The 14,187-nt window shown below is 45.8% G+C and overlaps 1 protein-coding gene across 2 annotated transcripts in view; it reads right to left on the bottom strand.

The window, feature by feature from the left end:
- Nucleotides 1–14,187, bottom strand: part of C1H22orf15 (chromosome 1 C22orf15 homolog) — a 34,845-nt gene that overhangs the window by 6,543 nt on the left and 14,115 nt on the right. For both annotated transcript variants that reach the window (XM_040349003.1, XM_040349011.1), the window contains exons 2-3: nt 4,930–5,016; nt 2,424–2,546 (exon numbers count right to left, since the gene is read on the bottom strand). In XM_040349003.1, coding sequence (XP_040204937.1) covers nt 2,424–2,546; nt 4,930–5,016 — 210 coding nt within the window. The remainder of the gene's footprint in view (nt 1–2,423; nt 2,547–4,929; nt 5,017–14,187) is intronic.

Below are 14,187 nucleotides of genomic sequence, written 5' to 3'. Positions count from 1 at the left end.
CACTTCACTGGATATATGTGAGGGTGTACAACAACTTTAAATGAAAAAGATGTTATGCTTACCCATTCTGTGCAATAGGAATTGCACAGAGAGGCCCCTTTTGCCCTCCTCCGGGGGCACCCATCAGCGCTGTCTGCTCCTTCTCTTTTACGAGTGCCCCCATATCAGGCCGGCTGCTATGGGGGCACGCATGCGGGCAGACTCTCGAGCCAGGCTGTGTGCTACTGAGATTTTGTTACATTAATGCAGGGAATGCATTAAGGTAAAAAATGGATTGCCTTTGTACGGTGTAAGATATGTTCATCAGAAGGGTTTTGGGAATCACTATGCTTATGCAAATACTGCCTCTAAGAAAATAGGTGTTTGTATAGGCACTTTATAGGGGTGCAGTGAATGAATGGAGACTAAAACAGACACTGTATGGTACCTGAGTTGTCTGTAGATATTTTTCAAGACTCCATAATGTTATCAAGTAGCAATATGTGTGTTAATCTAGATGCAATAAAATTATTTGGTTACTAAAACTACTCGATAAAGAATATTGGGGGTAATCCACAAAGATCCGGCGTAATGTAAATTTTCCCATTTAAGTTACACTGCCTTAAAATTTCTACCTAAGTGCCCGATCCACAAAGCACTTACCTAGAAATTTTTGGCTGTGTAACTTAAATTCCGCCGGCGCAAGGCGTTCCTCTTTTCATGGGGGCGATTCCCATTTAAATTAGGCGCGCTCCCGCGCCGGCCGTACTGCGCATGCTCGTGACGTCATTTTCCCGACGTGCATAGCGCGAAATTACGTTACGCCGAGCTTTGTGGATCACGACGGGTCAATAAAGTTGCGTCGGGGAAAAAAAAAAGATACGGCGGGGAAAAAAAATTCAAAACAAAAAAAAAATCGCGTCGCTGGACAGAAGGGTCTGCTTTTACATGGTGTAAACAGTTTACACTTTGTAAAAGCAGCCCTAATTTTGCGTTTGCAAACTAAAACTTACGGAGAAAAAACGAAGCTGAAAAGCTTTGTGGATCTCCGTAAGTGCTAATTTGCATACCCGAGGCGGCATTTCGACACGAAATGCCCCCAGCGGCGGATGCGGTACTGCATCCTAAGATCCGGCAGTGTAAGTCCCTTACACATGCCGGATCTTCTGCCTAACTATGGAAAACTGATTCTGTGGATCAGTTCCATAGTTAGGAACAGGGATACGACGGCGTAACAGCAGTTACGCCGGCGTATCCCTTTTGAGGATCTGGCCCATTGTTGATATGCATATTGTCATAATAGGAAGAGCTGTTAACATCCCATCAACAAATGTATTTCTTGCCTAGCACCCGACCTTTACAAAAAAAGTAATCAGTCATCTGCATCAAAGTTATCTTTTGTTTCTTTTTTGTACAGACAAAACATTTGTGTAAATAAAAAAAAGAATTCTAAATATTTTTTTCCCCCTTTTGTATAAGTGATCACATTCCTTCTGTTCTCCGCTGCATAAGAGCTGGAGGAGGAGAAGCAGCAGCACACTGAGCTCCCCAGTGACAGACTGTGCAGGGTGGGGGCGTGTCAGGAAAAGTCTGATTGTTAGAGGAGAGTACATTGAGTTCCCAGCATAGCTAGAGAACTGACCACTATGTGCTCTCCTACTTAGTGTGGTCAGATTTGAATAGGATAGCAGAGGGACTGGCAGGATCATCAGGAATTTCACACAAAGGAAGCAATACAAAAAGAACAGGATACTTTCTCATACAAGTGCATGGTACAGCAGCAGGCACATATCAGGAATATGAAATGTTGGGGTAACAAACACTGTAAAGCGGAGGTTCACCCAAAAATCAACTTTCTGACATTAGATCCAGCATACTGCTGACATTTGCAGTATGCTGTTTTTTTTTGTACCTATCGTTTTATCAGCCGTTGTTATCCGGCTCCGAGCGGGGATTTCTGCGGGGAATAGGCGTTCCTAAGCCAAGCAGATTTGATTGACGGGCTGCTAAAGCGCGTCACGCCTTCCGAAAATACCCGAAGTGACACTCGGGTGTTTACGGCACTATACGGCGCCTGCGCCTGCCATGTAGAGCTGACTGCGCAGGCGCCATAAACACCCGAGTGTCACTTTGGGTATTTTCGGAAGGCGTGACACGCTTTAGCAGCCCGTCAATCAAATCTGCTTGGCTTAGGAACGCCTATATCCGGAAGGAATCCCCGCTCGGAGCCAGATAACAACGGCTGATAAAACGATACGTACAAAAAAAAGAAACAGCATACTGCAGATGTCAGCAGTATGCTGGATCTAATGGCAGAATGTTGATTTTTGGGTGAACCTCCGCTTTAAGGAGAATAATTCTCAATTCACAAAAGGAAATAGACAACATGTGGAATAGTAAACCTCGTAATTAAAAAAAAAAACGTAATCTTTGTGTGTACTTACGGATTATTTTGACCAATATATAGCACTGGCGTTCCTTTAGATGATTAGTAGCAACTTCTTGGGAACCCTCCAGATCATTGAGATTTATTAACGTTCCCGATTCATCCAAGAGATCTATAGGAACTTTAGAAGTCAAAGTGGTCAGGCAAGGAAGTTATTACGGTAGGTGGGCATTTAAGTTGCCTATAAATGGATTAATAAAAGAAAGCAATTTTTTGTGCAGTTATTCCAGTATCTAATTTTTATGCTTTCTTCCATTGCTTGTAGTTGTTTGTTTCTGGTTGTTCTGCCTTCTGCTTTATTCAGCCATTGGTGGCAAAGGAAAAAAAATACTTGTATTTAGAGGCATGGAGCACGCCCCCCCCCCCCCCCAAAAAAAATGTTTTTATCACCAGTCGTCCCCTTTCTGTGTTATTTTCTAGTGCATTGACCACGAGAAAATTTAAATCGATTTTTTTTGCATTTGTTTTTTATCTCTCAGCTTCTTTGTGTGGCTCCGTATTCCTGAAAAGGACCCCTTTATAGAGATCATGTACCGTGCTAAAATACAGTGTCTAAGCCTTTCTCAGCTCATTTGTCATGGAGGAACCCTTTTATCACTTCGGCCCTGGAGGATTTGGTTGCCCAATGACCGGGCCACGTGGCACCCAAACACAATTGGCGTCCTTTTTTTCCCACAAATAGAGCTTTCTTTTGGTGGTATTTGATCACCTCTGCGTTTTTTTTTTTTTGCGCTATAAACAAAAAAAAGAGCGACCATTTTGAAAAAAAAAGCAATATTTTTTACATTTTGCTGTAATAAATATCCCCCAAAAATATATATATAAAAAAAATGTTTTCCTCAGTTTAGGCCGATACGTATTCTACATATTCTTGTCAAAAAAAATCGCAATAAGCGTATATTGATTGGTTTGCGCAAAAGTTATAGCGTCTACAAAACAGTGTATAGTTTTATGGCATTTTTATTATAATTTTTTTTACTAGTAATGGCGGCGATCTGCGATTTTTATCGTGACATTATGGCAGACACATCGGACACTTTTGACGCTATTTTGGGACCATTGTCATTTATACAGCGATCAGTGCTATAAAAATGCACTGGTTACTGTGAAAACGACACTGGCAGGGAAGGGGTTAACCACTAGTGGGCAATTAAGGGGTTAAGTGTGTCCTAGGGAGTGATTCTAACTGTGTGGGGGCTGGGCTACTAGTGACATGCGTCACACGACACTGATCACTGCTCCCGATGCCTTGTTTACAAAGGCATCTCCCCGTTCTGCAGCTCTATGACACAATCACGGGCACCCGGCTAACATCGAGTTCTCGGGGCCCGCGGGCACGGTCACGGAGAGTGCGGCTCCTTAAAGGGGATGTACAGGTACGTCCATTTGCCTACCGCTGCCATTCTGCCGACGTATATTGGTATGCATCGGTCGGCAAGTGGTTAAAAAGTTGTCAGTAGGGAAACTGCAAAAAATGATATACCATATACTGTATACTCGAGTACAAGCCGAGTTTTTCAGCACATTTTTTGTGCTGAAAATGCCCCCTCGGCTTATACTCGAGACACCTTTTTGCGCCTGATCTCCCGGATTTGGGGACCCGATACCAGCTGGCCGTAGGTCTCCTGGACCCCAATCTTGGCACACATGTAGCCCCACTTTTTTTCTACAAGTGTGCAAAGTTTGTTGTCCGGGGGGCCTATGACCGGGGAGCACCGATTTTTCAAATCTTGGCACCCCTTTCATATACTCCCATGTTAAACGGTCATTTCTCTGGTGACTTTGGGGACCCGGTACTGGCCTGTGGGCCTGTTAGCACACATGTAGCCCCATTTCTCCTCTACGGCGCTGCCATCTAAACACTGTCTTCATTCTGGGTTGGCGGGCTCCGGCTGTATGAATGGCTGGGGCATGATGACATCACTCATGCGTATACAGGATCTGAGTGACACTCAGAATAAATATCTCCAAAAAATATTGAAAAAAACACATTTCTTCATCAGTTTCGGCCGATATGTATTCTTCTACATATTTTTGGTAAAAAAAACGCAAGAAGCGTATATTGGTTGGATTGCGCAAAAGTTATAGCGTCTACAAAATAAGGGATAGATTTATGGCATTTTTATTATTATTATTTTGTTTTTAAAACATGTAAAATCCCAACATTTGAGTTGAAGTAAAGCAAAAACCAGCGTAAAGGGAATGGGGAGTGGGGAAAAAAGGTACCATTGCAATACATAGGGAAAGTCCCATCCCGGTGACCTCAGCAGTGACCCGCACCTCATTATAGCTCTCAGCCAATGTGCTGGGGCATAACTCCGCCCCTTGGCCAGCAGGGACCCGACGGCCACTCCCCCCCAGGAGGGGGGCTACAAAGCCTCCTTCATACCTCCATCTAGGGGGACACCTCCCGGGCCCCCTCTGCAGCCTGCTCAGGTGTAGGTCCCGCCAGGGCTCCAGGGGTCTACATTGTTTTTATCTTTGCCCTTGGGTTGTTAACTTACCTTCACTTCCACATTGACATTTCTCCCTCAAGACTTCTGATAAATTTACCATCTTGCAGTTAGGATTCAATAAGATCTGATGATCAGCTGAAACAGGATAAACCCCCCCTGGTTAGATGGCCTCATGGTATAACTAGAATGTAATATTAGATTATATAAGAGGAATGAACAATCCTATGATACTGGCCCACCACCTCATTCATTGGATGTCATTGTCTCAGCATCACATGTGTGCATTTACTATAATACAATACATGCAAATACAGCCTGCCTAGGACCCCAACTCCCCCAGGCGGGCTTCCATCCATCAGATATTTGCAGCCGGCCCACTGCTTCCAAGCTGAGGGATCTTCAGAGCCCCCTCTCTGTCCAGCAATGTCCACACATCCCTCGGCTGTCCAAAACTCTCCCTCCTGATTGGCTGACACAGCATGGGCTCTGCAGCTGTCAATCAAAGCCAATCAGGGCCGAACAGCAGCTCTGTGTCTGAATGGACAAACGGATCTGTAGCTCAGCTCGGTGCCCCCATTACAAGTTCTTAAGTCACTTTCCTAAGTCATTTTACTGAGTCACTTTCCTGAGTCACTTTCCCAAGTCACTCTTCTGGGTCACTTTTCTGAGTCACTTTTCCAAGTCACTTTTCCTAGTCACTTTCTTAAGTCACTTTCCTGAGTCACTTTCCAAGGTCACTTTCCTGAGACACTTTTCTGAATCACTTTTCTGAGTCACTTTCTTAAGTCACTTTTCCGAGTCTCTTTTCTGAATCACTTTCCTACATCACTTTTCCGAGGTCACTTTCCAAGTCACTTTCCTGAGTCACTTTTCACTGATTCATTTTTCTGAGTCACTTTTCTGAGTCACTTTCCTACATCACTTTTCCGAATCACTTTCTTAAGTCACTTTTCCGAGTCACTTTTCTGAATCACTTTTTTGAGTCACTTTTCTGAGTCACTTTTTCCAAGTCACTTTCTTGAGTCACTTTTCCAAGTAATTTTCCTGAGTCACTCTTTTGAGTCACTTTTCCAAGTCACTTTTCTAAATCACTTTCTTGAGTCACTTTCCCGAGTCACTTTTCCGAGTCACTTTTCTGAGTCACTTTTCCGAGTCACTTTCCTGAGTCACTTTTCTGAGTCACTTTCTTAACTCACTTTCTTAAGTCACTTTTCCGAGTCACTTTTCCGAGTCACTTTACCAAGTCACTTTTCTGAGTCACTTTTCCAAGATACTTTTCCGAGTCACTTTTCCAAGTCACTTTTCCGAGTCACTTTTCCGAGTCACTTTCCTGAGTCACTTTCTTGAGTCACTTTTCCAAGATACTTTCCTAGTCACTTTCTTAAGTCACTTTCTTAAGTCACTTTCCTGAGTCACTTTCCAAGGTCACTTTCCTGAGACACTTTTCTGAATCACTTTTCTGAGTCACTTTCTTAAGTCACTTTTCCGAGTCTCTTTTCTGAATCACTTTCCTACATCACTTTTCCGAGGTCACTTTCCAAGGTCACTTTCCAAGTCACTTTCCTGAGTCACTTTTCACTGATTCATTTTTCTGAGTCACTTTTCTGAGTCACTTTCCTAAATCACTATTCTACGTCACTTTTCTGAGTCACTTTCCTACATCACTTTTCCGAATCACTTTCTTAAGTCACTTTTCCAAGATACTTTTCTGAGTCACTTTTCCAAGTCACTTTTCCAAGATACTTTTCCGAGTCACTTTCTGAATCACTTTTCTGAGTCACTTTCTTAAGTTACTTTCCAGTCACTTTCCTGAGTCACTTTCTTAAGTCACTTTCCTGAGTCACTTTCCTAAGTCACTTTCCTGAGTCACTTTCTTGAGTCACTTTTCCAAGTCACTTTGCTGAGTCACTTTTCTGAGTCACTTTCTTAAGTCACTTTTCTGAATCACTTTCTTAAGTTACTTTCCAAGTCACTTTTTTGAGTCACTTTCTCGAGTCATTTTGCTGAGTCACTTTCCCAAGGCACTTTCTTAAGTCACTTTTCCGAATCACTTTCTTAAGTCATTTTGCTGAGTCAATTTCTCCACTTTTGTCACTTTTCCAAGGCACTTTTCTTAGCCACTTTCTTGAGTCACTTTTCCAAGTCACTTTCCTGAGTCACTTTTCCGAGTCACTTTCTTAAGTCACTTTTCCGAGTCACTTTTCCGAGTCACTTTTCCGAGTCACTTTTCTGAATCACTTTTTTGAGTCACTTTTCCGAGTCACTTTTCCAAGTCACTTTTCCAAGTCACTTTTCCAAGTCACTTTCTTGAGTCACTTTTCTGAGTTACTTTCTTGAGTCACTTTCTTGAATCACTTTTCCGAGTCACTTTTCTGAGTCACCTTTTCCGAGTCACTTTCCTAAGTCACTTTTCCAAGTCACTTTTCCAAGTCACTTTCTTAAGTCAATTTCCTGAGTCACTTTTCCGAATCACTTTTCCGAGTCACTTTTCCAAGTCACTTTTCTGAGTCACTTTCCAAGGCACTTTTCCAAGTCACTTTCGTAAGTCACTTTTCTGAGTCACTTTTCCGAGTCACTTTTCCGAGTCACTTTCTTGAGTCACTTTTCCAAGTCACTTTTCCGAGTTACTCTCTTGAGTCACTTTTCCAAGTCACTCTCTTGAGTCACTTTTCCTGAGTCACTTTTCCAAGTCACTATTCCAAGTCGCTTTTCTGAGTCACTTTCTTGAGTGACTTTTCTAAATCACTTTCTTGAGTCACTTTTCCGAGTCACTTTCTTGAGTCACTTTCTTAAATCACATTTCCGAGTCACTTTTCCGAGTCACTTTTCCGAGTCACTTTCTTGAGTCACTTTTCCAAGTCACTTTCTTGAGTCACTTTTCCGAGTCACTATTCCAAGTCGCTTTTCTGAGTCACTTTTCCAAGTCACTATTCCAAGTCGCTTTTCTGAGTCACTTTCTTGAGTCACTCTTTTGAGTCACTTTTCCAAGTCACTTTTCTAAATCACTTTCTTGAGTCACTTTTCCGAGTCACTTTCCTGAGTCACTTTCTTGAGTCACTTTTCTGAGTTACTTTTCCGAGTTACTTTTCTGAGTTACTTTTCTGAGTCACTTTTCCGAGTCACTTTTCCGAGTCACTTTTCAGAGTCACTTTTCCGAGTCACTTTTCTAAATCACTTTCTTGAGTCACTTTTCCAAGTAACTTTTCCGAGTCACTTTTCCAAGTCACTTTCCTGAGTCACTTTCTTGAGTCACTTTCTTGAGTCACTTTTCTGAGTTACTTTCTTGAGTCACTTTCTTGAATCACTTTTCCGAGTCACTTTTCTGAGTCACCTTTTCCGAGTCACTTTTCCGAGTCACTTTCTTAAGTCACTTTCTTAAGTCACTTTCTGAATCACTTTTCTGAGTCACTTTCTTAAGTTACTTTCCAGTCACTTTCCTGAGTCACTTTCTTAAGTCACTTTCCTGAGTCACTTTCCTAAGTCACTTTCCTGAGTCACTTTCTTGAGTCACTTTTCAAAGTCACTTTTCCGAGTCACTTTGCTGAGTCACTTTTCTGAGTCACTTTCCAAGGCACTTTTCTGAGTCACTTTCTTAAGTCACTTTTCTGAATCACTTTCTTAAGTCACTTTTCCGAGTCACTTTCTTAAGTTACTTTCCAAGTCACTTTTCTGAGTCACTTTCCCGAGTCATTTTGCTGAGTCTCTTTCTTGAGTCACTTTTCCAAGGCACTTTTCTAAGTCACTTTCTTGAGTCATTTTTCCGAGTCACTTTTCCAAGTCACTTTCCTGAGTCACTTTTCCAAGATACTTTTCTGAGTCACTTTTCTGAGTCACTTTTCTGAGTCACTCTCTTGAGTCACTTTTCCAAGTCACTCTCTTGATTCACTTTTCCTGAGTCACTTTTCTGAGTCACTATTATACATCACTTTTCCAAGTCACTTTCTGAGTCACTTTTCCAAGTCGCTTTCCAAGTCACTTTTCTGAGTCACTTTTCTGAGTGACTATTCTACGTCACTTTTCTGAGTCACTTTCCTAAGTCACTTTTCCGAGTCAATTCTTAAGTCACTTTCCTGAGTCACTTTTCTGAGTCACTTTCGCTTGTATAACAGTGTAAGTTTGCTGTCCCCTCAAAATAACTCAACACACAGTCATTAACCACTTCAGCCCTGGAAGGATTTGCCCTCTTCCTGACCAGGCCAGGTTTTGCGATACGGCACTGCGTCACTTTAACTGACAATTGCGCAGCCGTGTGATGTTGCACCCAAACAACATTTATGTCCTTTTTCCCCCACAAATAGAGCTTTCTTTTGGTGGTATTTGATCACCTCTGCAGTTTTTATTTTTTGCGCTATAAACCAAAAAAGAGTGAACATTTTGAAAAGAACACAATATTTTGTACTTTTTGCTATAATAAATATCTCCAAAAAATATTTAGGGCGATATGTATTTTTCTACATATTTTTGGTAAAAAAAAATCGCAAGAAGCGTATATTGATTGGTTTCACGCAAAAGTTTTAACGTCTACAAAATAGGGGATAGTTTATGGCATTTTTATTATTATTTTTTTTTTACTAGTAATGGCGGCGACCTGCAATTTTTATATCGGGACTGCAACATTGCAACGGACAGATCGGAATTATTGTGACACTTTTTTTGGGACCAGTGACATTTATATACAGCGATCAGAGCTAAAAATAGCCACTGATTACTGTATAAATGTCACTGGCAGGGAAGGGGTTAAATTACCTTGTGTGTTACCTATGTGTGTTGTAACTGTGGGGGGATGGGACTTACTAGAGGAGGAGAGTGATCATTGTTCCTACTGTAGGAACAAACAATCTGTCTCCTCTCCCCTGAGAGAACCAGGATTTGTGTGTTATCACACAAATCCCGGTTCTCGTTCTGTCACGAGTGATCACGGGTGGCCGGCGGTTATCGCGCCCGCAACGGCTCCGGAGGTGCTGCGGATGCGCCTGCTAGAGTGTCTTAAAGAGCCAAAGTACAGCTACGATGGCCCACCCAGGGGAGCCAACCTGTCGCAGTTAAACTGTGGCGGCTGGTCGGGAAAGGGATAATGTCTAAACCGCTGGAAACAAAAGTGAGTACACCCCTAAGTGAAAATGTCCAAATTGGCCCAAAGTGTCAATATTTTGTGTGGCCTTCATTATTTTAGAGCACTGCCTTAACCCTCTTGGGCATGGAGTTCACCAGGGCTTCACACTGGAGTTCTCTTCCACTCCTCCATGATAACATCACGGAGCTGGTGGATGTTAGAGACCTTGTGCTCCTCCACCTTCCGTTTGAGGATGTCCCACAGATGTTCAATAGGGTTTAGGTCTGGAGACATGCTTGGCCAGTCCATCACCTTTACCCTCAGCTTCTTTAGCAAGGCAGTGGTCATCCTGGAGGTGTGTTTGGGGTAGTTATCATGTTGGAATACTGCCCTGTGGCCCAGTCTCTGGAGGGAGAGGATCATGCTCTGCTTCAGTATGTCACAGTACATGTTGGCATTCATGGTTTCCTCAATGAACTGTATCTCCCCAGTGCTGACAGCACTCATGCATCCCCAGACCATGACACTCCCACCACCATGCTTGACTGTAGGCAAGACACACTTGTCTTTGTACTCATCTGGTTGCCGCCCCACACACGCTTGACACCATCTGAACCAAATAAGTTTATCTTGGTCTCATCAGACCACAGGACATGGTTCCAGTAATCCATGTCCTTGGTCTGCTTGTCTTCAGCAAACTGTTTGCAGGCTTTCTTGCACATTATCTTTAGAAGAGGCTTCCTTCTGGGACGACAGCCATGCAGACCAATTTGATGCAGTGTGCGGTGTATGGTCTGAGCACTGACAGGCTGACCCCTCCCCCCCCCCACCCCTTCAACCTCTGCAGCAATGGCAGCACTTGTACGTCTATTTATCCCAAAGACAACCTCTGGCTATGACGCTGAGCACGTGCACTCAACTTATTTGGTCGGCCATGGTGAGGCCTGTTCTGTCCTGGTAAACCACTGCATGGTCTTGGCCACGGTGCTGCAGCTCAGTTTCAGGTTCTTCTTATAGCATGGGCCATCTTTATGTAGAGCAACAATTCTTTTTATCAGATCCTCAGAGTTCTTTGCCATGAGGTGCCATGTTGCACTTCCAGTGACCAGTATGAGAGAATGAGAGCGATAACACCAAATTTAACACACCTCCTCCCATTGAGAACGTCATTTTGTGACGAAACGCGTCTGGGACGGAGTGCAGTGACGTCACCGCGTACAGGAAGGGCTCCTGTTAGATGCCGGCCGGCAAATGTTTACTTGCTTCCTATTTACCTTCGCTTGTAAGTAGTTTTTAACCTTTTTAATTAAACCTGTTAGTGCATACTACCCTATGTGCGGTCTCCTTCCTTTTATGTTCACACTGACTGGGCTGTGAGAGGCTGTGAGATGGTATGAGGACGAATACTGTTAGTATATCCTGCTGCATCCCGTCGTGGATCTCTTAAAGGGCCGTGACCTGGTGTATTCCTGGCTGTTATCCCGCACTCTGGAGTATCCTGCAGTAATTTGAATAACGCTGTTATTTAATTACCTATTGGTAAGCCTCAGTCCATATGGTGGCGGGTCACATCTGTTAATCATCTTCACACTGGGTGCTGTCCGGGTTGGATTCATCGTTTATGGACTTTGATACTGGACTTTTCACTTTTTATTTATTTATGTTTAAATGCACCTATATGGTGCATAATTTTTCTATTTTTACTTGTAGAAAACACAAAGGACTTCAGTGTTTATATTATCATATTATTGGTTGGCGCAATTTTTTCCTTTCCTCCCCATTCACACCTGAGACCTTGTAACACTAACGAGTCACATGACATCTGGGAGGGAAAACGGCTATTTGGGCCTAATCTGGACATTTTCACTTAGGGGTGTACTCACTTTTCTTGCCAGCGGTTAATGGCTGTGTGTTGAGTTATTTTGAGGGGACAGAAAATTTACACTGTTATACAAGCTGTACACTCACTACTTTACATTGTAGCCAGTGGCGGAATTATCGTAGTCGCAGCAGTCGCATGTGCGACTGGGCCCTGTAGTTCCACCAATTCAGGGGGGCCCGCCACCCGCGTGAGGGACCCACCTAACTGTCCTGTCACTTTGTGTTGTTGTCGGTTCGTTCCGACGTGGGGAGGGGGGCTTTCGTCGGCTAAGGGGAGAGAGAAGGCAGCGCTGAGACTGTGGACCGCCCCGCCCCCGACCCTGCCTATCCAGAGTCAGAGAATGTAGGGAGGCGGGGCGGACACTGCTTACACCAATTGAAAGAAGGTGGGGGAGGAGCTGCAGGAGGTCGCGGCCACTGTGGAGACACGGAGCAATGCAGGGGAAAACTAAGTGGAAACTGACAGTAAGTAAGTCTCTGATCCTAGCACCCAGTCAGTGACAGTCTCCACCACCACTGCTGATTCTATCCCACCCCACCACTGTCACTCATCCCATCACCCCCAGCAATCTCACTCATCCCCCCCCCCAGCACTGACACTCATTCCTCCCTCCCTCCACCACTGTCACTCATCCCATCACCCCCAGCAATCTCACTCACCCCCCCCCCAGCACTGACACTCATTCCTCCCTCCCTCCACCACTACCACTCATCCCATCACCCCCAGCAATCTCACTCACCCCCCCCCCCCAGCACTGACACTCATTCCTCCCTCCCTCCACCACTGTCACTCATCCCATCACCCCCAGCAATCTCACTCACCCCCCCCCCCCCCCCAGCACTGACACTCATTCCTCCCTCCCTCCACCACTGTCACTCATCCCATCACCCCCAGCAATCTCACTCACCCCCCCCCCCCAGCACTGACACTCATTCCTCCCTCCCTCCACCACTGTCACTCATCCCATCACCCCAGCAATCTCACTCATCCCCCCCCCCAGCACTGACACTCATTCCTCCCTCCCTCCACCACTGCCACTCATCCCATCACCCCCAGCAATCTCACTCACCCCCCCCCCCAGCACTGACACTCATTCCTCCCTCCCTCCACCACTGCCACTCATCCCATCACCCCCAGCAATCTCACTCACCCCCCCCCAGCACTGACACTCATTCCTCCCTCCCTCCACCACTGCCACTCATCCCATCACCCCCAGCAATCTCACTCATCCCCCCCCCAGCACTGACACTCATTCCTCCCTCCCTCCACCACTGCCACTCATCCAATCACCCCCAGCAAACTCACTCACCCCCCCCCCCAGCACTGACACTCATTCCTCCCTCCCTCCACCACTGCCACTCATCCCATCACCCCCAGCAATCTCACTCACCCCCCCCCCAGCACTGACACTCATTCTCCCTCCCTCCACCACTGTCACTCATCCCATCACCCCCAGCAATCTCACTCACCCCCCCCCAGCACTGACACTCATTCCTCCCTCCCTCCACCACTGCCACTCATCCCATCACCCCCAGCAATCTCACTCATCCCCCCCCCCAGCACTGACACTCATTCCTCCCTCCCTCCACCACTGCCACTCATCCAATCACCCCCAGCAAACTCACTCACCCCCCCCCCAGCACTGACACTCATTCCTCCCTCCCTCCACCACTGCCACTCATCCCATCACCCCCAGCAATCTCCCTCCCCCCCCCCCCCAGCACTGACACTCATTCCTCCCTCCCTCCACCACTGCCACTCATCCAATCACCCCCAGCAAACTCACTCACCCCCCCCCCAGCACTGACACTCATTCCTCCCTCCCTCCACCACTGCCACTCATCCCATCACCCCCAGCAATCTCACTCATCCCCCCCCCAGCACTGACACTCATTCCTCCCTCCCTCCACCACTGCCACTCATCCCATCACCCCCAGCAATCTCACTCATCCCCCCCAGCACTGACACTCATTCCTCCCTCCCTCCACCACTGCCACAAATCCCATCACCCCCAGCAATCTCACTCACCCCCCCCCCAGCACTGACACTCATTCCTCCCTCCCTCCACCACTGTCACTCATCCCATCACCCCCAGCAATCTCACTCATCCCCCCCCCAGCACTGACACTCATTCCTCCCTCCCTCCACCACTGCCACTCATCCAATCACCCCCAGCAAACTCACTCACCCCCCCCCCCCAGCACTGACACTCATTCCTCCCTCCCTCCACCACTGCCACTCATCCCATCACCCCCAGCAATCTCACTCATCCCCCCCCCAGCACTGACACTCATTCCTCCCTCCCTCCACCACTGCCACTCATCCAATCACCCCCAGCAAACTCACTCACCCCCCCCAGCACTGACACTCA

Source organism: Rana temporaria, chromosome 1 (assembly GCF_905171775.1).
Source record: "Rana temporaria chromosome 1, aRanTem1.1, whole genome shotgun sequence".
Classification (NCBI taxonomy): Eukaryota; Metazoa; Chordata; class Amphibia; order Anura; family Ranidae; genus Rana; species Rana temporaria.
The sequence above is the reverse complement of the archived record's forward strand: the minus strand, read 5'-3'. Positions and strand labels throughout refer to the sequence as shown.